Source organism: Mycteria americana, unplaced genomic scaffold (genome assembly GCF_035582795.1).
Source record: "Mycteria americana isolate JAX WOST 10 ecotype Jacksonville Zoo and Gardens unplaced genomic scaffold, USCA_MyAme_1.0 Scaffold_42, whole genome shotgun sequence".
Classification (NCBI taxonomy): domain Eukaryota; kingdom Metazoa; phylum Chordata; class Aves; order Ciconiiformes; family Ciconiidae; genus Mycteria; species Mycteria americana.
Window position 1 is genome coordinate 96,884 of NW_027445629.1, and position 26,747 is coordinate 123,630.

At 51.2% G+C, this 26,747-nt stretch overlaps 1 protein-coding gene across 1 annotated transcript; it reads right to left on the reverse strand.

The window, feature by feature from the left end:
- Window positions 1-2,006: 2,006 nt before the first annotated feature.
- On the reverse strand, window positions 2,007-9,298 carry LOC142403693 (ubiquitin carboxyl-terminal hydrolase 42-like). Its single transcript, XM_075489907.1, has 12 exons — window positions 9,272-9,298; window positions 6,785-6,849; window positions 6,290-6,294; window positions 4,912-5,112; window positions 4,351-4,461; window positions 4,173-4,275; window positions 3,958-4,025; window positions 3,726-3,796; window positions 3,086-3,168; window positions 2,726-2,837; window positions 2,319-2,459; window positions 2,007-2,111 (listed from the first exon to the last, which is right to left on the reverse strand). The coding sequence occupies exons 1-12, from the start codon at window positions 9,296-9,298 to the stop codon at window positions 2,007-2,009; spliced, it is 1,092 nt and encodes a 363-aa protein (XP_075346022.1).
- Window positions 9,299-26,747: the final 17,449 nt, after the last annotated feature.

Consider the following 26,747-nt stretch of genomic DNA (forward strand, 5'->3'; position numbering starts at 1 on the left):
ATCTGCTCCGCTCTCTCCGCCTCTGCTGAGTTTCCTCCCGAGCAGCCCTGGGGGAGGGAGCCCGCTTGGAGCTGGCGTTGGAGGGCCCGGCAGCTGCATCATCCCTTGGGGATTGGTCACCACATCGAGAACTTGTTTTCCTTGTTGTCCTCCTCCTCCTCCTTGTTGAGTCACGGTCGTCCATGATCTCCAAAAACCGGCTGCAGAGACCATAGCCCTGCTGCAGGGATCTGCTCTCTTCTCTCTGCGTTGGCAGGGTTTGCTCCCCAGCAGCACAGGGTGCGGGAGCCAACTGGGGGCTGCCCTTGGAGGGCCCTGGAGCTGCGTTATCCCTGGGAGTGCAGCCACGACTTGGAGGACTTGTTCTCCTCCTCTTTCTCCATGTTGAGTCGTCATAGTCCTTGGTGTCCACAAACCAGCTGCGGAGATCTTTTCCCCACTGCGGGGATCTGCTGCGGGCCCTCTCCCCGGCACCGTTCCTCTGGCAGCGGGAAGAAGGGCTGAACCTGTGCTCCTCTTTGTTGTGGTCGTCTCGCACGCTGTGCAGCACACGGTCAAATGGTTGAGAGCAGACCGGGCACGCAGCTTTCCTTCTAGACACCAGCCTTACGCAGCCGCAGAAGAAGCGATGCAGGCAGAAGCCCACGTAGGAGGTGATGCTGAGCCCGCCTGGCCAGATGGGCCATGGCCGGCCTGCAGATCCCTCCCGTGTACCTGCCCAGCTTAGCTGGCTTGTGCTGGCAGTTGCAGAGGAGTTGCTGTCCTCTGGAGAGTCTTCCATGCCCACCGCCACGTCCTGCAAAGAGAGCGGTGAAAAGGGCCTGCCCTTTCCTCCTGAAAGGACCAGACCAGTGGCGAAACCCCAGAAGCTGTGTGAGGGGACAGCTCAGGGCCTCCCAAAGGCTCTCCTGGAGGGCTGCAAAGGCAGAAGGGCCACAGGCGGACAAATGGGATGGATCTAGGTGGGATGCTTTGAGAGGGAGCAGCGCTGCGGCTGTGAAGAAAGATGCAGCGTGGGAGGGAAAAGAGAGCAAGGCCAAGATGCCAGCAAGAAATCCACTGTCCATCTGGTGCCCTGACCCACCTCCCCAGAGTTACCTTAGTCCTGTGAGGCAGAGCCTGTGGTCCCACAGAACCTGCCTGCTTGCTGTCAGCCCGCCACCGACTGAGGAAGGAAGGGAGATATGATGGTGCCAGTGAGGAAGAAACCCTCTCTCCCATTTTCAAATCAGAGCGCCTGGAGAAAAACAAAGGGATCTCTGGTTAGGGCTGTTCTTGCAGCCTCCTCTGGGGTCCAGGCATTTTCTTGGAGCGGTTTCTACGACAGAGAGAAGACATAAACAGGACTAGAAATGGGGTCTTCCCACCAGGTCTGCCCCTGCCAGAGCAAGTCCTCATCCTTATACCCCCTATGGCCTCCATTTCATAGACTCATAGAATCACAGAAGGGTTTGGCTTGGAAGAGACCTTAAAGATCATCTAGTTCCAACTCCCCTGCCGTGGGCAGGGATACCTTCCGCTAGAGCAGGTTGCTCAAAGCCCCATCCACCACCCTGGTCTTGAACACTTCCAGGGAGGGGGCATCCACAACTTCTCTGGGCAACCTCTTCCGGTGTCTCACCACCCTCACAGTAAAGAATTTCTTCCTAATAGCGAATCGAAATCTTCCCTCTCTCAGTTTAAAACCGGTACCCCTCGTCCTATCGCTGCACTCCCTGATAAAGAGTCCCTCCCCATCTTCCCTACTGCAGGCCCCCTTCAAGTACTCTTCTCTACATTAGCCAGCTTCAGATAGCAGACAAGTAGCAGTTGACAGCAGGGCAGCAGCCTAAAGCCCAGCAAGGGAAGATAAGGACTGACGGGGGGTAGTTCACATTTGACAGCACTGAATGATGCAGGTAGTCATTGTCTCCTATGACAGAAAGAGAAACACTCAGGAGGCTGAGAAGGAAAATAGCAAAGCCCGGAAAAGCAAACGTATTCTCAACACATTGTAAGACTTGTTATTACCTGACATAAAACAGCAGATAGGCTTGCTGCCTGAGAACTGTGTCGATGCCACGACCATCCACAGACGCGTCGTTCATCTCGTACCACAGTCCGTTGCTGGCCTGCAAAGAAAGCCATCGATATCTGGAGATGGTTCTCCACAAAAACACAGGCAGAGAACTACAGAACCAAGAGCAGGCCAAAACAAATGCAATGCAGCCCCTAAGGAGACCTTCTCCCCAAAACCCTTGGCCTGTGTAACACTGCCGTGAATGGTTGTCTTGCCCAGCACACATTTTTCCCCTGCTAGGAAGGAAGCTGCTCTTTACCTTTGTGTAGCAGAAATAGTGTCCCGCATGACAGCTGCCACCGCTATGGACCAGCACGGCATATAAGGTGTAGAGGAGTGGTTCTCCAGCTATCTGAGACATGTATGGCCGAAGATCCAAGTACTCGGGGTACTCCACAAGCTAGGGAGAGACCAAGAGGGCTCAGAAATGATCCTGAAATATTGCCTGAAATAGCCTTCAACACGTCATGGTTTGGGCGGCAGGAAACTCTTCTCGGCCAAAGCAGCTCTGTCGGAGCAGAGTACGTGCTTGTCTTCCCACGGGAACTCTCCTCTCCCCGGAAGGGAACACCAAAAACCCAACACGAACAACTTGTGAAAGAGCGTACTGCTTTGGGAAATCTCCCGCTCCAGCAAGAGAAAGTTGCACTCCAATTGCATACACACCTTGCCGATCTTCCTGCCGGTGAAATCTTCAAACCTTTTGAGGCACACCGTGAGAACCTTGGGTGCGCGATGGACTGTGAACCTCTTGGAGGCGGCAACCATCTTGTCACACCTGGAAACCAAGCACAGAGCCCAGTGCTGAAATGCCCCCTATCTTCCCCCAAGAAGGCCAGACAACCTTTCCTGTCTCCCACATCCTTACGCTATTTTAAGCCTATTCAGTACCATAAGGCCATCTTAAAAAAAAGCCGCCTCTCGTTAGCCTGCATTAAACCTACGTGAAAAGATGACTTATGCTCCATGACAGGCAGCACCTTCACGCAGGATCTAGTATTAATATGTCGTTAGTAATCGTCTTACTTGCTACATTTAAAGCAGTTTTCGCCATCCAGCCGCTCGGGTTTCACAAAGTCCTGCAGAGCTGTGGTGACAGATGAGGCTGCCTGGAGGAGTGAGAAAGGAGAGCACTGAGCTGGGGAAACGCCCTCTCCCAAACACTTCCTAGGAGTTGACAGGAAGACCCAGGTAGCTGAGGCTGAGGAGACCCACTGTGAACCCGCAAGCAGTGTCCAGAAGGAGGCAGAAAGAGGGTATGATGCTGAACATTTCCCTCCGTTCCCAGGGATTCCCGGGGCTATCAAGAGCTACCTCTCTGTGGCACCACCCAGTTCAGCTACCCAAGGGGTGCAGGGCATCAACAATGAAAACACCACAGCCCATCAGCCTGGAAGCCAGACGGGTGTTGAGGGAGGGCAAAAGGAAGCAGGAAGAGAGTAGGTCAAGGGTGCAGAGAGGATAATTCGTACTTTTCCAGCTTAAAGGCAGCACCTGCAGGGAGACCACTGCCATGGCCTCCCCAGAAGGACACAGCCCACTCCACTTCCCACCCACCACCAAGCTCTCTTGTGTTCCCAGTCTACGTTTTTAAGTCAGCCGCATGGATTCTGGAAAGCTACAGGGGCCTTGGGATGTCTTGACGCGCAATTATAAACCCTCTTACTTTTATATGCAAAGGGACATCCAGGAAGGCCTCGTAGGAATCGGAAACGGCTTTGCAGCTCAAGCATGTGACTGGAAGGCAAATGAAAATGCTCAGCGATAAGGGAAGTCGACTGACTGTGCCGCTTTCCGTCCTTCATGCCTCCTACGCCAGGCACCCGATCAGCTGTTTGTCACGGGCAGACGGAAGGGCACAGACAATTCCAAGGAGAGCAGTAGTTGTGGAAAAGTACCTCTGGATCTCAGAAAGCCCCCAAAGATTTGATGGACGATGGTAGTTGCTTGAGAAGAGATGTCCAAGCTGGAAAGCAATGGTGAGGCAGAGAGTTATCTCCTCCAAGAGTTTTGCTTTGTCTGAAAGCCCTGGGCGTAGGTTTGCCTTGATGGCAGTACATCAAGGAGTCCAAAGGGCTCGGGAACATTGAAAAGGTCATTTGCTTGTGCTTACTCGCTGCTTCCGCTCAGACAAGCTCTCTGCATGGCATCGACAGTATAGCGCAGGAACTCGTGGGCGTCTTCCTGCATGCCAAGCCGGAAATGTTCTCCTATGCCTAAGAGAGAAGAAGTTAGTGGTTCTCTCCTACAAGAAGGGAAGCAAACCTGTCAAAGCACCTGAAATGACTTACGTGTGAGGACAGTGATGACAGCGCTAGGCTGGATGACCCTCACTGAGGCACGCAGGACCTTGTTAACGTGCGCTTCCATTATGCACATCATGCAGAAGCTTTGCTGACGACCTGAACAGGGAGGGAGGGAAGGAAGCAAGCTCCTCAGCTTAGCAAAATCTCCATAGCACTGGGAAACCTAATGGAGATCTTGAAGGTATAAGAACAGTCTCTACTCCACTTCTCCCAAGGTGCCAATTTCCCAACAAGCCCAGGACATGTTAGTGCCTAGAAAACTTTCTTCGCAGGGATGCTAAACTGACAAAAGTTGTCTGTGCAATAAGCAAAGAGAGTTTAATTTGCAGCAACAGGGACCAAGACCCGGGGCTAGAAAGAGGTGCCTTTCTGAAGATGAACAGCCCTAGATTCGACAAGCGGCTTCTAGGCTTGAGTGTTCAAAGAACACCCGCTCGGGGGGTTGACAAAGAAGGGCCACTTTTCTCCTAAATCAAATTCCAGATGCTGGGAACCCTTGGGAAGTGCCCAACAGATTTACAAGGAGATGTTCCCAAAAGTACTCACACAACTGGCTGTGCTCACGCGAGAGCAGGTAGTTGGCCAGAGGGGGGGTGTACGTCAGGCACTGCAGGACGGAGTTGAGGAAGCACGTATTGCCCAGGTTGTAGAGTCCCGCTCCCGCTCTCTGTCTTTGCTGCCAGTCCATGCAAATCTTCTCCGGGGGAAAGAGGATCCTTTGTGGCGGAGCCATTCCCTCAACAATGACTGCAGGGAAATGACATTTGAAAAGAGGTGAGACGATATTGTTGCATGAAAGCATATTTAAAAGTTGAGCTCTGTCCAGGAGCACCCTGGACAACCAGCTCCAACCTCCAACACAGAAACATTGGGGGAAGCCTGACACTGCCGTTGACATTTACTGGTCGAGAAACAGTTTTGGAAAAGAGTCTGTTCCCCTGCTTACTTTGCCAAAAGTCCAGCAAACCCACACTCTGATTTCTGTGCCTCGGGCTACCTTCCTTTCCCTCTAGAGTCTTGAATGGGATTATCAAGTCAAGTCTTCCCTTTTCCTCATTGTAACTTGACAAAAACAAGCAAGTAGCTAGCACAGAAGGTAACCCTCCTGATGTCAGATCTTGCTACGAGCAATGTCACCTTTCCAAGTCTTGTACATAGTGTCAGAGGAGTGACAAAATGCGTTTTCCTGTGTCTAATTGAGAACACCTGGGTCAGCGTGGCCGCTACCAGGAAACGCCCCAGAATTGATGCTAGGTTGTGAGCACATCAACATTCAGGGGTGGAGCACCAGCCACCTCCGTTGCCTTTGGGGAGTCACAAAGTCCAGGCCTGCTGCTGAAGCCGTTACTCACAGGAGTCGTTCCCCATTGCAGCCATGGCTCCTCTCCGGAACAGAGGGGAAAGCTTTGGTTGACAAAGGATGTCAGGACACGCTCCAGAAAGAGATCAGCGCCAATCCCGTCACCTGATTGCAAAGAAAGAATTGTAGCTCAACAAAATGATTAAAAAAGACCCCAAAGGCAACTCACAGAGCAGCATCCGCCATCCAAAGTGTTTCAGTGGCAGCTGTAACTGCTGCAGAGCTGCAGGCTGATGGCCCTAGTGTCCCTGTCACAGGACTCTGTCTGCTGTCAACTGACAGCAATTACCAAGGCCCTTTTGAAACACTGCATTGCTTGTCACCTTCTCTGAAGAGGACCTGCTGCTTACCTGTGGCTAGCGTTAGCAGCAGAGCCCTCTGGCTCTCCAGCACACGCTGGCCCACCTTGTACGCAGGAGTGACCGGCTTTCGGCTGCTGCTTTAACGGCTGCCTTTGCCGTGCTCCTTTTCTGTCTCCCTTCCTACCTCATCAGTCAGGGTGGGCTTCTTGTCATTCTAGACTGGGCCCAACGCCTCAGACAACACTGCCACCCCTCTACTTACCTATCCTAGCACATGGCAAAGAAATAAGAATTAAACAAATAGGAACTCTACCCGTAGCCCATATTTGGCCAGCCTCTAAAGGTGTAATAGCTCAGCCTGGAGCTCGGAAGCTACAGACCAGCCTATACTTTATCCCGTATCTACCTCCTCTATGAGCTGTCCTGAAAGTCAAATCACAGTTACCTTTGAAAGAGGATGGAAGTTGAGGAGAAGTGGGCAGTAAAGCAGCAATGGCTGGAAAAAAGTAGGCACGCAAGTAGCAAAGGAAGGAGCTGAGTTATCCCGAAGGCCAGCTCAGCCCAACTAGCATTCGCTGGCCCGCTCTTCAGGATCCCAAGCCCTGGCCAGCTGAGCTCACAAGTGCCGGGCGGGTGCCGCATCACTGCCCCTTTGTGACACGGGGCCGCAGGGGGACGTGTCCCCTTGAGCCAGACAACCACGCAGCTGACACAGCCTGGGCTCCTGCCGCAGCCGGCAGCTGCTGGGCTTCCCCACGTGCTGCTGGCGAAGGGCTGTTCGTCCGCCGGCAGAGCTCCCACCTCTTCCCTGAGCCGCACCAACTGGATGAATCAAAACCTGCCCCGGGCTGTAAGCGTGCGTGTTCACAGCTTTGGCTGGCACATTTGGTTTGCTGAGGGTTTCTTTTCCACTCTTCCCAGGTACAGGAACTGTGTCTGTGAGACTCGTGGAGCAAAGCACCTGGGCTCTTACAGGTTCATTTCCAATGAAATTTATCTGCCCCCCCAAGATACAGCCACAGGCTGACTCTGAACTAGTACTACCAAAGAAACACCTTCAGCGACTGCGCTGGTTTGACCTTGGCTGGCTGCCAGGCCCCCACCCAGCTGCTCTCTCACCCTGGAGCTCTGAAAAATGTTTGTGTGTGGCTTTTTAGCATCAGGTTTAATTCCTTGGTCTGCTCGGAGGGCAGTGAGTATTGCTCCTGCCCCAGCGAGGTAGCTGGTTGTTATTCCTGCCGCAGTTGAATTGGCCGCTTTGGCCCTTGCCCCGCTCGTGTAATCTGGTGTTCCCCAGTCCTGCTTGGGGCAGTTACTTGTACTCATGATCAGCTCAGGGCAGGTAGTTTTGCCCCTGCTCCACTCGGGGAGGCTCTTCTCTTTTGATGTTTTGCTTGAGGCATCCAGTTTGGCCACAGCCTTGCTCGGGTGGCTTGCTTTCAGCATGTCCCTCTTGGGACAGCTGAGTTTTTCCTCTCTTCCGCTTGCGGAGGCTCATTTTGCCCCTTCCCCACACAGGGTGCCTGGATTTACTCCGGCCCTGCTCAGCTATTCTTTTATGCCCCTGCCCAAACTGGGGTGGCTAGTTTTGCCCCTGCCCTGTATGGGGGACTGCATTTTGTCCCTGTCCTGCTCAGGGCAGCTCTTTGTGCCCCTGGCCCCCCATGGGGCACGTCATTCTGCCCATGCTCCTGCCCATGCCCAGCTGGGGTCCTGCTTTGCCCCAGCCTTTGCCTGCCCCACCTAGGAGGGCTTCATGGCCCAAAAGGGGCCAGCCCGAGTGCCAGGGGCTCCCTGGCTGCACAACACTTGCGCTCTTACCAGTCCTACCAGTTACCAGTTTCCACCAAGTGACTCCACGCCTACAGAGAAAAACTACCCCATGAATTACATATGCAAGTCCAACACGTGCTTTGAATTCTGGGTTTGGCTTTTCTGCCTCTTGGCACCAAAGGAGTATTGTTTTCCCAAGGCGATCCCAACAGCTGAACAGGGATTAAAGCTCTTCCTTGAGAGACCTGTGGGCAGGCAGGCCAGTCGGCAGAGCTGTCCGTGTCTCTAGAAGCTCTCTCTGAGCTCTTGCTGGCCAGAGGTGGCTCTGGGAGGAGGGATGGGCTGGGCTGCTGGTGCCCTTTGTGCAGCTTGCGCCAAAGCTGCTTGGGGGCAATTTTAGAATCATACAATTGTAGAATCATTTAGGTTGGAAAAGACCTTTAAGATCATCGAGTCCAACCGTTAACCTAACACTACCAAGTCCACAACTACACCATGCCCCTAAGCGCCACCTCTACATGTCTCTTAAATCCCTCCAGGGATGGTGACTCCAGCACTTCCCTGGGCAGCCTGCTCCAATGCTTGACAACCCTAGGGCTTTGTGCCCTACAATTGATGCTTAGGACTCTAAAAATAAGACTTTGGAAACAAAAAATGACACTCAGGACCCTAAAATGATAATTCAGACTCTATAAATGTAGCTTTGGACCGTCAAGAAGTGAGTTTGGCCCTAAAAATGAGAGATTAGACCCTGAATATGAAGCTTTGGACCTTAAAACTAATATTATGAGCCCTAAAATTAAGACTCTGAGCCGTAGAAGAGGGGTTTGGACCCTGTGAATGAGAAACTGGACCCTAAAAATGAAGCTTTGAGCCCTGTAACTGAGGGTTTGGAAACTAAAATGAGGCTTTAGACTCTGAAAGGAGCTTTTGTGTCTTAAAGTGAGGTTTGGGCTCTAAAAATGAGACCTTGCAAACTAAAACTGAGGCGTTGACCCTGAAAATCAGGCGCCAGGCCTGATTGAAGGCTTTTCACCTAAAATGAAGGTTTGGAGCCGAAAAATGAGGCTTTGGTCCCTAAAATTTGCAGACGGGATCCTAAACATTAGGCTATGTTCCCTGAAAAATGGACTCTAAGAAACGAGGCTTTGTGCCCTAAACATGAGTCAAAAAATGAGGGATTTGGGCCTTAGAAAGGAGGGCTTTTTCACCCAAAGTGGGCGCAGATCTTGCGGCCAGAGGGGCAAGACTTTGGTGGTGTTCATACCTCAATTGGGCATGTCCTGGAGCAGCCTGATGGGACCTGTTCTGAGCACAGGGTTGGGCTGGAGAGCAATCCATGTCCCCTCTGACCTGATTTAGTCCATGACTTCGTGATTTCCCTCAGCAGAAGGACCTGATTTGACAAGCTCAGCTGGACAGGGTGACACTACAGGCTCCCTGGTGAGACACACCTCACCCCAGCACTGACCTCCTGGCTCTGGGTAGATCTCTCCATGTTGGCGCTTGCACAAGATGTTCCAATTCCCAGCCTGGCACCCTCAGATCTCTTGCAAACCTGTGCAGAAAGATCCGCCCCTACAAAGCGACCTTGGGCTTTGCAGACACTCACTGCTCACTCGTGACGGTGTTCTCAGAACAACCTTAGCTCAAGGTCAGGGATTGAATTTTGAGGGCGGCAGCAGGGTGGCCCTTGCCCCCAAATCACAGCATCACAGAATTGTATCGGTTGGAAAAGACCTTTTAAGATCATCAAGTCCAACCGTAAACCTAACACTACAAGTCCACCACTACACCATGTCCCTACGCACCTCATCCAAACGTCTTTTAAATACCTCCAGGGACGGTGACTCAACCACTTCTCTGGGCAGCCTGTTCCAATGCTTGATAACCCTTTCAGTGAAGGAAAATTTCCTAACATCCAGTCTAAACCTCCCCGGTGCAACTTGAGGCCACTTCCTCTCGTCCTATCACTACTTACCTGGGAGAAGAGACCGACCCCCCCCTCTCTACAACCTCCTTTCAGGTAGATGTAGAGAGCAATAAGGTCTCCCCTCAGCCTCCCTTTCTCCAGGCTAAACAACCCCAGTTCCCTCAGCCGCTCCTCAGAAGACTTGTGCTCTACACCCTTCACCAGCTTCGTTGCTCTTCTTTGGACATCTTTCTTCTGATTGCCTTAACCAAAACAGACTTTGGATCCTGACTGCTCACTTCACCCTGGAATACTCCCATGCCTTGTCTGAAAGCTACTGTGCGCCTGCCTGAGGCCAGACACAATCCACACAGAGAGCAATCAGAGCTAAACCCTGCACTTCCCTTGGGACAGTATCTTTGGAAAGATACTTCTTTGCTGGCTTGTTTGAAAACCTGTAACTGCATGATAACCTCCCTGACGGGTTGGCGGGAACTCCCCGGCTGTGGTAAAACCATCCACCCTCGGTACCCCCATTTCCCAAGAGCCGGCAGCACAGCTTGGGTGGGGGGAAAGGCTCCTATCAGACCTGGGGGCCGAGAGAGGGGCACAAGCATCTGCCAAGGGAGCTGCATCCAGCCAGGAGCACTCCCCACTTGCTTCTCTCGCAATAAAGCCTTGGTGTGTGCTCCCAGCAGGAGGGAGAAACAACTTCCACTGCTCCAAATCCCCATTTCAGAAAGACTGTCAACAGAGATGGGGCTGTCCATGAGCATGAGAAGCACATGAAGGCCAGGAGACAGCAAAGGCACCTGGTCTGACCCCACCAGAGCACGCCTGCTCCAAAGCTGGGCAGCCTCCCGTTGGAGAGGAGGCAACTCTACCTTCCCCTGGCCTGCTGGCTGAAACACCCGTCTCCAGCGTCCGTGGCTCATGCTGGCAGGCCTTGGGGTAGCAGCAGGAATGCTTTGGTACATGTGCAAAGAGTTCCCAGAGCTTCCTGCTGGCATTTGCACAGCTCACAGCCCAGGACAGCCTTGTCTGTGACCACCACACAGCTTTTGCCCTGCCTTCTCAGACCAAGCCAAGCTGTGATAGAAGAGCTTTGGTCCCCCTTGTCTCCCAAGGAAAGCTAGAAATGGCGTTATCACCATCGAGTCGAGCTCCTCTGGGATAGAAAGAAAACTGGTCAGGCAGGAGGCGTGTGCTGCTGCATAGGCTTTCAACTAGCCCTGCTGACTAAGCTGACCAGCAGATTGTCCTAAGCAGAAGCTTCCTGTAAGGAGGGTTGGGTTCCTGGGTTGAATAGGGTGGGTTTGGGCAAGGAGGAAAGTGCCAGGTAACAGCAGGCTACATGAGTGCCATAGGGCTGGGACTGGAGATGGACCTTGTCTGTCAGTGTGGGTGGCCCACAGGATGGCCAAAAGGCAGACCTGCTCGGAGGATTTCCTAAGTAAGAGATCTAAATTGGCTATAAATTGGATAAACTGGGAGAGAAAGAGCACAGTAAAGAGCCCTGGCTCTACCCCAAGTGGAAGTAGAAAGTCCAGCCCAGCAGAGCTGGGCTCAGCCTTGCTCTCTCTCCTTCCCTGGTCCCTTACGCTCCTGGGTGAAAGCTCAGCTGGCCTCCACTGCCCCTGCACATAGGTGCCCTCCATGCCTCCCCAGCTGCACTCGCATCCTCTCCTTTCCCCTCCAGGGATGTTCAGTTGTTCCCCACATTGCTCCGAGTGCCTGGTTGCCCTCTCCTGCCCCAGAAAGCGGGTTCCTGTCCATAGCGGCCATGCAAAAGGTCCCTCGGATGGAAAAGGTCCTGAGGGAAGGTCTCTGTGATGGCCCTGCTTCCAGCACCACGTTGGGCTGATCTCAGAGCCATGGCCAACTGTCAAAGCCCTCTCCCCTTTTCCGGTGAAGGACCGTTAAAAAGGACCGCAAACAGTTAAAAAAGTCCATGCTCTTTTGCAACGTCTCCTTTGTGTTTTTATTCATCTCTTTCCCGAGCTCCTTGGGTCCCGAAGATGGGTGGGTTTCTGCAAAAGAAGAGAGACTCTTCTAAAACAATACTGCAGCTTTGGGGAGCTCTTTGCCCACACCCAGACCCCTTGGCTGGCTTCAGGTCAGGACAGTGAGGGGAGGGCACCTGTTTCTCTCCCTCTATCTACCCTTTCCGTGCAGCCTCTCCAGCAGCAGCACTTTGCTCCCAAAGCACCGGGCCAGACCCACCCAAAAAGCCTTTCTCTTCCCACTGGGGATCTAAAGGAGCAACAAGCTGGGAAGAAACAGTCCCCTCTCCAGCCCAGAGCAGCCTTGCGGTTACTTAGGCCTTCCAAACATGGCCAAATAGCACGGCCTTGTGTGTTTTCTGAGGCTACAGAAGAGAGGGCAACATTGGAAAAGAAGTACCTCGCCCCTGGTGATGGAAGAGCCCAAGGTGGGAACATCAATCAGAACTAAGGGCTCTTTGAAGAGTCCCCACTGTCTCTCTAACTCGGCATTTCTACAAGGAAGTAGCACCCAAGAACGACACAGATCTGAATCACGTACCTGTTTTGCCACCGCAGTGGTGCTCCCTCTGCTCCGGGCACCCCAAGCCCTGATCACTCCAGCCAAGGCCACTCCATCCTGGAGACCACCGATCTGGTCTTCAGTGGGTGGCATTGCGTAGACCTGGACTCCTCGTACATTGGTGGCACCAAAAGGGAGGGCTCAAAGCTGTATCCCGCTAATACGGTCTTCTGCGGTTCTTTCACCACTGACCAGAACATCTCAGGCCTTGATTTTAGTAATGGTGCTGCCTCAGGTCTTGGTGGCTGTGGAATGAAGACCTTGTAGGTGGGCTCCTCAGGCAGCCCAGCCTCAGAGCTCATTGACAGCAATTTGCTTCCAACGGGAACTTTCTTTTCTCCTTGTCCTCCTCCTCTGCACCTCCCAGGTTTTGCTGCCTGCGCTCAACTCTGCTTTGACGCTTGGCCTTCGAGCTTGGATTTGCCCTTGGGTTGGCTGGTCACAGGCTGTTTTATTCCAGAGGAGTCCCCTGGGATCAGTGGCAGCCACCTGAAAGGACACAACGGGAGGGGTCTGCCTGAGGACACAATGGGTTTGGGGCCTCATCCTGTCCCTATGAGCCATGTGCCTGTCTGCACAGCTGCTGGCAGCTCAGCCCATGGCTGCCCTCAGCTCAGGAGAGGAAACCCCCTGAGCTAGGACCCTCGGCTGACACACGGCTGTCCCCATGCACAGCTTAGGAGGCCACGCTGGGGCTCTCCTGAAGGGAAGGAGAGGAGCCAGGCCTGTGCAATGCAGGGCTCCCGGCAGCCTCATCCTGCCCCTCTGGGTGCTGCCTTCACCACTGCTGGGCAGTGATGAACGGCGAGTGTTTGGGGCTGGGGAATGGGCCCTTGCTGGGTCAGAAAGCAAGCCTGTGCAGACGCCAGCCCTGAATCTCCAGACTCACCTGACCCGAGACTTCTTCCTCTTCTCCATCTCCTTCATTTCCCGGAGCTGTGGGGCTTCATTAGGAGTCGAGCTTGAACGGGCAGGCAAGGGCAGTTCAGCAAATCCCACTGGAACCGGGAAGGAGAGACCTTGTCAGAAGAGCATCGCTGGGACACCGCCGACGCTGGTGACGCATAGTGGTGCTCAGGCCTCTTCCCAAAACATCCGAGAGGGCCATTCTGCTCCCCTCGCAGCCACCCTGACACCAGCTCTTGCCCAGCTCCTCATTTCCACGGTCAACGTGGTTTTGTGACTGTGTTATCGGCACCAGATTTGGGAAAGAGGAGCTGGGTGGTGCCGGTGACGGGACAGGGACCCTTGCAGAGGGGTCATTTCCCGGGGGCCTTGGCTTGCCATCTTTCCACTGTTCCGTTGGGCACATCTCTCCCTGGGGTTCGTTTTGTGCAAGCCAATGAGTCATGAGCAGAAAAGGCTGTGCTGAGCTGTCATGAAGCTTTGGCGCAAATCGGAGTCCTTTGACAATCCTCACCGGAGGATTTTCCCCACTATATCCCAGAAGTTGGTTGGCTATGCTATGGAAAGGCGCCAGGAGCAGCTTTACCTTTTTTGCCCTGCCTGAGAGCTGGCAAAACCTCTTCCTCCTTCCGCTTGTCCTCACCAGGGACTTTTCTCAAGTGCTTGACAGGGGCCCTGGGTGGTGGTTTGGGCACAAACTCCAGTTCAAACCTGCAGACAAAGAGATGACACCAGCATGATCCACAGCACCACCAGCCCTTGCCGCTTGCCACGATCACCTGCTCACAAGCAGATTTTGGCACTGCACAAAAACTCCTTTTTTTTTCCCCAAGTTGACTACACCCCATCCCCGAGGACCGTCCTGGGAAAGGGAGTCACCCTGCAAAGAAGTCCAGGCCATGATGGGAAGAAAGTGTTGCCTAAAAGTCCTCCATCTTTCCCATCGGATCTGCCTCACAGGAATGACTATGGGCTGGGGACATGTCACTGCCTGGTGCCCCCATGGCAGGACACCTGTGGTCACATGGAGCAAATGCTACCAAACCACAGCTGAGCAACTAGAGGCAACATCCGCAGATGTACTCACTCAGGAAAGATGATGACACGGCCAGAAAATGTCAGTGAGGCCACAGGTACCACCTGGGACACCACCATGTCCAGCAGCTGGGGGACCTGCAATGGAGGAGCACGAAGATGGCACGACATCCTCAGCATGGCTGGGGCACTCAATATTGGGGGAGCCCGAGGCAGTGAGAGTCGGTAGGACCGTAGCTCTCGCCTGGCCTGGGTGGCTGGTTATGTCCTGGCGGGCCACATGCAAGCAGTGCTGGAGCACTGCTGTGGGACTGCCTGAGCCGTGGAGAAGCCAAAACACTCACCTCAAAAGCAGCTTTTTCCAAGTTCTCCTTCCCAGACATCCTCTCCAGGAAGTTGTAAAAAAATTTCATTTGTACTCTCATGCCTTCGATGAGAAGCAAGCCTATGTCCCTCAGGACAAGGGCGACGTTCTCCCCCTTCCCCAGGCAGTGAGAGAGGAGGGACATGGTGCCTTGGATGCAGGCCTCCACTTTCCGTCGGGACACAGAGGCGGCTGCGGCCACCTTGGCGTATTTGAGGGGCTCCAGCTCCTTATTGCCTGGAAAAGCACACAAGAGGGATGGAGGCGCTCACCCAGCGGCCCTTCTGCGGGCGTTTCCCAAGGGCTGCTTATTGCAGTCATTGCCCAGAAAGGCCCCATTTTCGGACGTGCTCCGCAGAGGAGGCAGTTGGCTTTAGAGAAGCGTCTCAGACCCCGGGAAGGGACGCGATACCCCCCTTCACCTTGACCATGCAGCCGGCCAGGGATTAATGGGCAGTCTTACCAGGCAGGTAGTCCTTGTTGTCCCTGAGGTTGTGGACACCTGCAAGGCTCCTGGCCAACCGAAACACGGGCCTCTGGATAATCACGGCCTCGTCCCCAACCTGAATCCATTTGGGGACAACATCGAAGGAGCCAAGGGCGGGAATCCGGACCCCCTGCGAGTGGAAGAGAAGGGAAGGGCAGAAGGGTGAGGACTGGCTGGAGGGAAGAGCTGGAGGTAGCCCTGACCAGGGATGGTGCTTCAGGCTGGATCCTGCCCACTCCTGCTGGTCAGAGGCATGAGCCCAGGCAGTGGCGAGAGCTTTAAGGAGGAGCTGCCGAGTCCTCTCCTTCCGCCTCCGAAAAATTAGTGCTGGAGTCAGGGCAGAAGCAGCCTGAGGGCATCCAGGGGGCTTCCAGTGAGCAGGATCAGCCCTGTGGTACATTACCACCTACCAGAGGTGATACCACCCTTGCATGAGCCCTCTTTGTCCATTGGGTTGGGGACTTTTGGGGTGAGCTTCCTGCTTTCTGAGGAGGGCAAGAGTAACTGCAGGCCATGCCCCAGGGCCATGGGGACTCCCCACCCCTCTGGGTTGACTAGGAGGATGTGGGTGTCACCCCACCTTGCGCAGCAAGAGCTCTTCTTGAACATAGCCGGCCACTGCCTCCCAGACGGCTGTTCGCTCTGGAAAGCAAAGGAAAATCAGGTCACGCTCTGCGACTGCCAGCTCTCAACCCTCCAACACCCCCTGAGCTGTGGCGCATTGGCAGATGTAAAGTATCACTGCTGTCCTCAGCCCCACATGCTGACGCCCCTGAGATGGCTGCAGTGCTGAGTCTCACCCACGCAACGCTGCAACTGTTGGCCATGACCACACACCTGCGGTGCCTGTGGATGCCTGTACCTTTGCTGGTGATGCTGGGCATCATGAAGGTGTGCTCCATCCCGTTCCAGAAGTCCATCTTGGTCCGCCTCATGCTGGCGGGTTGCTTCTTGGTGGCGACAGCCATGTGGGAGCTCATCCCTGCCTTTGTCCTATGGACACTCCTCCAGGGTGCAGGACCCACCGCCCTGCGGCCCCTTTTGTACCCCACTCTGACACCACGGTGACACGACCAGTGCTGACTCTGCTGCCCACTGTGACACGGCCACCCCCGAGCTGCTGACCTTGGCCACGTGGATCCTAAGGGACCAGCACCTGTCTGCATGTTTTAAATGTGGTTCAAAATGTTTCAGTGTTGCTGTAGCTTTCTCAAATCAACTCTGTTGACCTAAAAACGTGGTGGATGGGAAGCTACCTGGGCTCTGTCCTTTGGTGGAAGCCATATGAATGAGCACTGTGTGCTATGTGCCGGGCTTCAGTTGGAAGAGGAGTTGGAAAATCCTATCCACAGGCATGATGATACTGCCACACCTCTCTGGTTTGGACTACCTCAATACACATTGGATTGCTAATCTGATGGGTGGGATTGGTTTTGTTCTTTATGACCGTGCCTACCACAGGTAACTCAGTGGTCTGGTATCACACACGGGGGGGGTCAGCTGGCAAGGTCCTCTTGTAAACTCCCAGCAAGAGTTTGGGATTTTGAGATTCCAGGAGCTTAGTGCTCTCCTTCTTCCCTCCCCCAGGAAGCTTCACAATATTACAAGAGTTTGGCAAAACAAGCTGTCATTCACATATCCACTTGGAGAAGCCAGAACTGCCAGGCTTGGCTCTCCAACACTCGTGTCCGATCCATCCAAATGACTAAAGCACTCTACTATCTGCTTGTTACCACTGGAAAACCAAATGTTAGGGAGGAGTTGCTAGTTCCAATAGGTTACTAGAAGAAATGAACCCCAGCTTCTCTTTTGCCCATGGATCCTCCCAAGCAACACGTCCTGCGTTCAAAATTCAAGTAGCAGAGAGCCGAGAGCTGAGGAAGACCAAGGCAAGCGTGCCAGGCTCCTCGCAGCTGAACTGCCTGCTCCCGAGTGTGCTCTGTGGCATGTGACCAGCACAGTCACCCTGAAGGCGCAAGTTTCTGTCTTTCCTGTGAGCTGAAAAAGAAAGCCCTTGCACATACACAGCCTCTTCTCCCCTTTTGCTAAACCATCCTGTCACTCTCAGGTTTTCCTAAGTGGTGTTTTCCTTCTCTTTTCTACCATGAATCTTTCTCATCCCCGATTATCACCGTGCAACTTTGTACCCAAGTTTCACACAATTTTATGCAGCACCTCTTTTTTTAACGTGCCCACAAGTATTTGCCCTGGGAACAGAGCTCCCTGCCTTTTGACATCATAGCTGGAAGAAGAGGCTATTTAATTCTTTCCACTTAGTGGCTATCAACAGTATTTGTCTTGACGATGTACAGTGTCGTGGTTTAGCCCCAGCTGGCAGCCAAGCACCACGCAGCCGCTCGCTCACTTCCCCCCCCCCCCACCCCGGTGGGATGGGGGAGAGAATCGAAAGAGCAAAAGTAAGAAAACTCGTGGGTTGAGATAATAACAGTTTAATAATTGGAACAAAATAATAGTAATAATAATAATGAATTATAATGAGAGGGAAGAAAAAACAATGAGAGAGAGAGAGGAACAAAACCCAAGGGAGGGGAAAAAAAAGAAAAAATACATAAAAAAAAAAATTACAACCGCTCACCACCCGCCGACCGACGCCCAGCCAGTCCCCGAGCAATGATCGCTACTCCCCGGCCAACTCCCCCCAGTTTATGTACTGGCCATGACATCATATGGTATGGAGTAGCCCTTTGGTCAGTTTGGATCAACTATCCTGGCTGTGCCCCCTCCCATTTCTTGGGCACCTGGCAGAGCATGGGGAGCTGAAGGGGGGGAAGAATCCTTGACCAATATAAACACCGCTTAGCGACAGCCAAAACATCAGCGTGTTATCAATATTATTCTTATACTAAAATCCAAAGCACAGCACTATACCGGCTACTAGAAAGAAAATTAACTCTATCCCAGCCGAAACCAGGACATACAGCAAGGTATGTCAGTATTGATCTGCATTGGCGAGCACTTAATGCGTATTTATTAGCTAGGTTGCCTGCTTTTGTTGCAACTTTGCCGCTTTCAGCCGGTTTGGCCTGGTTTCTTCTCACAACAAAGCCACTTGCATAGGTAAGGTCACTGTTGGTCAAGTTCTACTGCACAGGTCTTGGAAGGCATCTTTACACTGGAGCTTTTTCTTATGTAACACGACCTCAAGAAAACTTCTTGGGGTAGCTACCTTGGAGGAATGTGGGGATGCTACCTGGCTCTTCAGATGTCTCCAGAAGAAGCCAAAAGACACCTGGAGATTCCTGGGAGGTGTCCCTGGCATCTCCTGGGCATGGACCTGCCTCCACATTCTTGCCCATGAGCCAGGGGAGAAGTTTCCCTGTCCCCGAGTCCTAGAGTCCTGCCTGATGTATTGGGTTTGCATGGCAAGGTGTTGGTAGCAGGGGGAGGGGGGCACAAGGGGGACTTCTGTGAGAAGATGCCAGAGGCTTCTCTCATGTCCGACAGAGCCAGTTCCAGCCAGCTCCAAGATGGACCTGCCACTGGCCAAAGCTGAGCCCATCAGTGGCGATGGTAGCGCCTCTGGGATAACATATTTCAGAAGGGGAAAAAAATGCTGCGCAACAGCAGCCAGGAGAGAGGAACATGTGAGAGGAATATGTGAGAGAAACAACTCTGCAGACACCAAGGTCAGTGAAGAAGGAGGGGTGCTCCAGGCACCGGAGCAGAGATTCCCCTGCAGCCTGTGGTGAAGGCCATGGTGATGCAGAGTGTCCACCTGCAGCCCATGGAGGACCAAGGTAGAGCACATATCCACCCTGCAGCCTGTGGAGGACCCCATGCTGGAGCAGGTGGATGTGCCCTGAAAAATAAGAAAACTTAGAACAGTAAGAAAACTTGTGAGTTGAGATTAGAGCAGTTTAATAATTGGGAAAACAAATGTAATGAAAAGGAAAACAGTAAGAGAGAGAGAGAGGGCAACACAAGCCAGGAAAAAAAAACAAGTGCTGCAACCACTCACCACTCGCAAGCCGACGCCTAGCCAGTTCCCGAGCAGCGATTGCTGCCCCCACAGCCAACTCCCCCCAGTTTATATACCGAGCATGCTGTCATATGGTATGGAATAGGCCTTTGGCCAGTTTTGATCAAGTATCTTGGCTGTGCCCCCTCCCAGCTTCCTGTGCACCTGACAGAGCAGGAGAAGCTGAAAAGGCCTTGACCAGTGTAAACATTACTTCGCAACAACTAAAACATCAGTGTGTTATCAACATTATTCTCAGCCTAAATCCCAAACACAGCACTATACCAGTCACTAGGAAAAAAATTAACTCTACCCCAGCCAAAAGCAGGACACTGGCCAAGTCAGCATCTTGTACATGTTGCGCAGACTGCGTTCCTTGACTGCTGGCAAGGAAAGGAGTGTGATAGGAGTGTTGGAATGCCAAGGAATGGGGATGGAAGTCACCACAGACTCATTTCTCAGTCTTCCAGGGGCTGTCTGTAGACCCCATGTAACTCGTCCTGCATTTGGAAAGAAGTGCCACCCTTTTGCTGAAAAGAAAAAAAAAAAAAAAAAAAGGAAAAAAAAAAGAAAGGTAGAGCTTTGCAAGGAATAACATTTAATCCGTTTTAATGAGCAGGTAGGTTATCTGTGGCAGAGCTAGGACTTGGAGCGAGATTACCATGCTTAGTCTTACCATTCTAGAGTATTAAAAACATGTCCTTGAAACACTTTCCCAACATAACCAGACCTGACTTTCTAAAATAGCTGTTTTCCTAGCAGCTGCATCAGGGCTAAGCCAGATGAGAGAGTCTTGCCTGCTGAAGATGAAGATGGCAAAGATACTCAAAAGCATTATAACCTTTGAGAGTGGAAATGTGTCATTTACACTTTACGTGAACAGTTTTCCTTCAATGTACTGTTCTTTTCAACGACTGACAGAGGACATTTTGGTATTCCCATATCAGAACTCAGTGATTTTAAGTTAAAGGTCTCCACTGAGATTTTTTTTTTTTTAAAAAAGACCAATGTGTCCTGGAAGGAGGGGTAATTACACAGACTCGATAGTCCTACTCTTGTAGTTTTCAGTTCTCCTGAAACAGCAGGCGTGTGTCTTTTCACTTGTGCTGTGATTAAAAAAAAACCAAACCAGACCAAACCCTTGCAACGTCCTCTGCAATTAGAGGTGGGTGAGACACATCACCTTTTCTGCCTCTTCCTCTATCCTGCTTTCTCTTCAACTTGTTTGGATCACTATCATAAATTCTTTGCCTTCACTAGAGCCATGATAACCTAAGATTTTTTTTTCAGGCCGGTCGTCTCCTGTCAGGCAGGGATGTCCATGTAGATGTGCTCGGTCCCAGAGGCCTTGCTGCGACAGGACTACCAGGTGGGTGCGTGGCTAGTGATGGTTCTCCCTTATCCACAGTGCTGTCAGTCATGTCAGCGAATGATGCTTTGGAGAGGTTTCAGATGGGTGGTAATTCTGAATTGTGAATTCAGCCTCAGGTGGTCTAGCTGTCTGTTTCTAGTTGTGTTTTAGATAACTTGGTTGTGGTTTTCCTCTTGTTTTGGGGCTCAGTGGGCTCTTCACTGCCACTTGTGAAAGTGCCCAGAATATGGTTGCAGGAGCTTGGGGTTCAGTCCTCCGTGCGTGGCTGTTACCCTTACTGTGTGATGGAGTCGGCATGATGGGATGTGCTTCTCAGAAGGGCTCTTTCCTCAGCTGAACTGGCTACAGCGACTTCCTGTGCTCCCTGAAAGAAGTCCTTTACCATCATCTGGCACTTTGCCAAAAATGCACTAAGTGCGAACGAGATCCCATGAGTGATCTAAATTGCTCATTCGCGACTGTGGAATAATTGCTGGAGGTGACTTAGAAATTCAACTTATAGTCACACTTTTAGGTAAGGCACAGCATTGAAGAAGCTTCCCAGGTGGAGTGCGGCTCACATGCAAGGAATCCATGCCACGCAAGTTCCCTAGGCCTGCAACCTTAGATGTCGGCAATGCCAGGGGAACTTGGTGTGTTGGCTCCAAGAGGAACTGCCCAGAGGGTGAGGTGGTGTGGAGATACCGCGGCCAGGCGCTGTGATAATATGGGAAGTTGAAGGTACCACGGAACTGATAAGCTGCATATTTGCTACCCTGGGCCAACAGTCTGTCATGTTTTTGACAAAATGCTGTCCTTTTGGTGAACTTTGCTCATTATAACATTGTTATAATACCACAACACACCTCCATCCCAAAAGCTACCCGCCTCCAAGGTGCGACCACCCCTCACTGAGCTTGCGCTTTGAATTTTCCTAGTTTATACCTTTAAAAGCAAAGCGAGAAAACTTTACACCAATCCTAAACAAAGGTATGTATGACTAGAGTCACTCAAGCTCCACCTGGAAGGTAAAAATTACTATAAAATAGCTTAAGAGAGAGAGAATGTTAGGGAAGACACCGTCGTGTACCACTCTGACCTCTGGGATCAGTCGACGGGCTGAGCCTCTCTTCCCCCACATCGGGACGCATTTGGGTAAGATCCGAACACTTGGTTATACCAAGTGCCTCCCCCAGAAAATTAGAAATCTCTCTAGAGTTGCTTTATTATCTTTCAACGCATTTGTAGCCGGCAGCGTTACTCATAGTCTTGGTATTTGCACATGCTTTGCAGACAGTGAATTTATCACCAGTGATCCAAAGAACCTGTGTGTCTGTTGCTCTAATAAACTGCACTCTTCATTAATCCAGCCGTGGTAGTTCTCACTGAACACGACCAGACTCTTTAAGTGCGGCCGTGATAGTTCATGCAACACGACTAGACTGGGGGTGCATCGCGTTATTTGTGAATCCATAATCATGAAAGTGCAGTACGCTGAACGCGACTGGACTTAAAACATTGGCAAATTAACGCTGACGCCTTAATCGACTTTTTGAAGCTGTTTCAGTGAAAGCCCTGAGAGGGCTCTGGCAGGCAAACGTTGACTCCGATGGGTGGCTACATATACAGTCCTTAGAAAATCAACCGTGGACCAAGTCAGAGCCTAAGACTGGACTTAGCCGCACCTAGACTCCTCTCTGAGAAGGAGTTTAGAAAGCAAGGGGGTTCTGTCTGAACCTCGTGACTCAACGGAAGGGTTCCCCCCTCCCCAACCCCGGCCACTCCTCAGGCTCCTACGCGACAGTGACTTTTAATGCAAGAGCGACAAATTGACTCCTACGCAACAGTGTAGTCGGCAGGAGGGCAAGTAGTATCACTGATTACTTATGGAAGCATGGAATCAGTCCAAGTCCCAAATTCTCAGAAGCATGGGCTCATGATAATGGGTGTGATTGGGAAGCTGTGAAAGAACAGCTAAAAGTGGCCAAGGGGCATATAAAGGATGGAAAAGGGAAAGGAATTCTTTGCAAAATGCTAGCTACCTGTTTAGAAGCTGCTTATCAGTATAGGAAAAAGAACAATAAAATGGAGCAAGACCAAAAAGAAGAAATAGAAGGCAGAAAGGCAGCTGAATTAGTACTGTCCTTGAAAACTGATCAGCTGCAGAAACAATTACAGGAAGAAAAGGAGGTAACACAAAAGTTGGAAGAAAAGATTGAGGTGATGCTCATGCAGGCCCCACATCCCCCTAATGCCATGCAAATTAGGAAACTAATGGTGTCCCCAGAGGACTGGGATGATGAGATTTTGGGTGATCCTAATGACCATGAAAAAGGCAATGTTAACCCACTACCCCTTTCAGACTCCTCTGAATATAAGCCTAGGCCCATTATTAAAGCAGAATACTTTGAAGGAACTCTGGGAGCTGGTCAGCGATATAGTATGCAAAGCACTCCATGGGATGCATTACAATGGGCAAGATTACAAGAGAAGTACAGCAGAAAGCCAGGTGAAACTGAAACTGAATATTTGTGGCGTGTCTGCCTCAGCAGTGGTGACCAAATAATGTTGAGTGGAGACAAAGCAAATGGCTATTGGGGTCTGGGAGTTTTCTTAAACCTAGGACCCGACCCAACAGATGAAGCCCAATCTATCACCAGCAGGGTAGCCTACTGGGCTGGGGGAATAGATGCCTTAGATCGAGGTGAACCCTCTATAATTCCCATCTGTTCCCTAAGTGAACTCTCCACTGCCGTCACCAAAGCTGCCTGCACACAAGCTATGCACAAACATGGAGAGCCCAATGATACCCTGATACCTGCTACTGTAGAATATACCATGTTGAAGCCACTAAGTAGGGGAGCCCTGGCAATTCTTAAACCCTATTTGATTGTAAAACAGGATGAGACCAAAAGAGACAGAGAGCAAAATGAGGAATTTGACAGTGACGATCCCCACAGACAACTCCCTACACGGGCAGAATTAATGCACGGTTATTGTAAATCATAGCCGTGAAATGGGGTGGGATGATCTGTCGACCGAGAAATCAGACCCAAGATCCCAAACAGGAGATCATGGGGTGCAACCAGTCAAACAAACTCCCCCACAGGGAACAGGAACTAAACCGAGGGAAAATACGCCTAGAGACCCACAAGCAGAGTCTTGGGAGTGGAGAAATGAACTGTGGAGGAAAGCATTGGCACTGGGCATTCCCAGAGCCGCAATTAAGGGACAGCCTACTAGCATTATCTTCAATCTAATTCAAGCATTTCAGAAACGCAATGATGGGGAAAGGAGAGAACGTACTCAAAATACTCCGGCGCCACTGCCTGCTCCAAGAAGGAGTGAAAACCCTTTCCTCCCCCTTAAGGAGGAATTACAAACCTTGAGATCAAAAAACAAAGAGCACCAGGATGGGAATTGGGCCTGTCCGTCTGGCGAGTGGCAGCCTATCAATGGCTAAATGAAGGAGGCCCTTACATTTTAATTCCAGTTGGCCCTCAACGACAACTGGTAAAATTTTTTATAGATGCGGGAGCACAAATTTCAATACTAACACAACAGAATGCTGAGAAGCTGGGCATGCAACCTGGACGAGCAAGTCCTATTTGCCAAACAATGAAAGTTAACTTATGGCTCCCAGGGGAGACCACAATGACAATATTTGGGGTTTTGATGTTTGGAACAGTCTGACCTGGCACCTGCCTGATGGCAGTGTATGGTCCTTCGGTTCAAATATTAACCTGAACCCTGACAGAAATCGGGAGGCTGCAGTGCGTGTACTCCGCGCAGCCCCCACGCTCCCTGATTCAAAGGTTACTAAATATACCGCAATATCTGATTTCTACCGCATCACAAAATGGAATTTCTGAAGTAATAGCAGACTTGGAAAAACGGCACATTATTTCCGGAACCCACTTCCCATACAATTCACCAGTCCGGCCACTCTGAAAGCCAAATGGGAGATGACATCTCACAACTGATTATCAGCGCTTAAATGCCAACACAGCCTCGCTAATGGCTGCAGTACCTAATACTGCAACTTTAACAGCCACTCTACAAGCGGCCGCACACCCATGCATGGCAGTGCTCGATGTGAAAGGTATGTTCTTTATGGTCCCCTTGCAGGAGGAGGACAAAAAGAAATTTGCTTTCACTTGGGAAGGTAGACAATACGCCTTTAACAGACTCCCACAGGGGTAAACAGTCACCCACGATTGCTCATGCTGTGCTTGCTGAACTCTTACAGACAGTCTCACTCCCTCAAGATGTGAAACTGGACCAATATATAGATGATATCCTAATCGGAGGGACCTCCCCTGAAAAGGTGGGAGAAGCAGCAGCAGCAGCATGGCAAGCACTACATAAAGCAGAAGGTGAAGTCCCACCTGGAAAATGTCAGGGACCGAGTAGAGAAGTAAAAGTTTTAGGTACTTGGTGGATTGCAGGTAGTGCAGCAATCCCACTGGACACCCTAAGTACAATAGAACAGTTACAGATGCCCCAAACTAGGAAAGAACTACAACAACTTATGGCTACTTTAGGATACTGGAGGAAACACGCACCTGGATTTTGCTGTCATTGCTCGCCCACTATCCTCACTTTTACGAAAGGGGAAACCATGGAAATGGAACCCAGAACATGAAGAGGCAGACAAAACCCTACTACAGGAATTAAAAACCTATCAGTCACTGGGGCCAGTACACCCCCGCGACCCTATTATAGCAGAATGGGCTTTTGCAGAACATGGTACTTATTGCAATCTCTTCCAGAGCGGGCCGAGGGGACTAAAAAGACCTTGAATGTTTAGCTCGACTGCATTTAAAGAGACAGAACAGAGATACTCCTAATGGGAAAAGGGACTTTTGTTTTGGTCCACGCAGTTAAACAAGTTGAGAAAATACACCAGGGCCAACCTGTTCAGACTAGAGGGCCATTTAATTTGCTAGAAACAGTCCTGAAAGGAACTGCTGCCCCAGAAGGAATTGCACAGAAACCCACCCTCAGAAAATGGTATGCCTACCTGATGGGAGTAGCAGATGAAATGCAACTGACTGAAGGACACAGAAACATTTCCAAATTAGAAATGCCTATAAACACTGACCCACTAGCACTAAAACAGCCATTTCAACCTTCACGCATTCTAAATGCACCTCCCCTCACTGACAAAACACCGACCAAAGGCATTTGGTTTACCGATGCCTCAGCAAATAGGGTAAATATCAAATGGCAGTATAAAGCCGCCGCATTAGGAATTACCACGGGCAAACAAGTAATAGAAGAAGGTGAGGGAGTGCACAAGTAGGAGAATGAAGGGCAGTAGTTCTAGCAGCACAAAATGGAGCAAAAGTTATCTATGTCGACTCCTATGCCGTGTGGGCAGGTGCCACACAATGGCTTTCTCAATGGGAAGCTCTAAATCAGGAGGTCAATCGATCCCCAGCTTGGAGAGCTGAAGTCTGGCAATGACTATTAGCTATCGCTAGACAAACACCCTTTAAACTAGCATGGGTAGAAGGCCATGTAACCAATGACCAACCAGCCACAAAACGGAACCAACAAGTAGATGAATTAGCCAGAATGAGGGGAATAAAAGCAGGAGATACACCAGATCCCAAGTGGTACTGACTGGGGGAATGGTTACATCAAAAATGAGGCCACACAGGCTGAGAAGCACGTTATTTTGCAGCCCAAAGCCGAGGTTGGCCTCTAAACAGGAAAATGTAAAACCATGCTTACAGAATGCCTCCAGTGTCAACTGAAATTGCAAACAGATCACCCTGCTAAAACACCACCCCTACACCTTATGAGGGAAAACATGGCAAATTGATTACATTGGACCCTTTAAGCCCTCCCCACGATATAGATACATCCTCACAGGAATAGAGGTCGTCGCAGGCCTAATCATGGCAACTAAATGTCGGAAGGCTAATGCTCAGAGCACCAGTAAGGGATTATCCTCTTGGTTTTCAGGCCTGCCAACACCCAATGTCATCCAAAGTGACAATAGCTCACATCTTTCCAACAAGGAAGTGCAAGAATGGGCAAAACAGGAAGCAAATTCAGTGGGTATTCCATACCCCCTACTATCCTCAATCGAATGGGATGGTAGAAAGAGCTACTGGCTTATTGAAAAAGAGCCTTAAGCCACACAAGGCCCAGTGGGATACTTGACTTTCCAAAGTACTTCATCAATTGAAGAATCGGTATGGGCCCACTGGGAGCCCTGGGAGCCAAGCATTCTTGACAAAAACTAGACCTGATGCTCCACCTCCTGATGAAAGAAAACATCCGATAGCATTACAGCCAGGACAACCTCTCATGGCAAATTTACCACAAATTGGAACT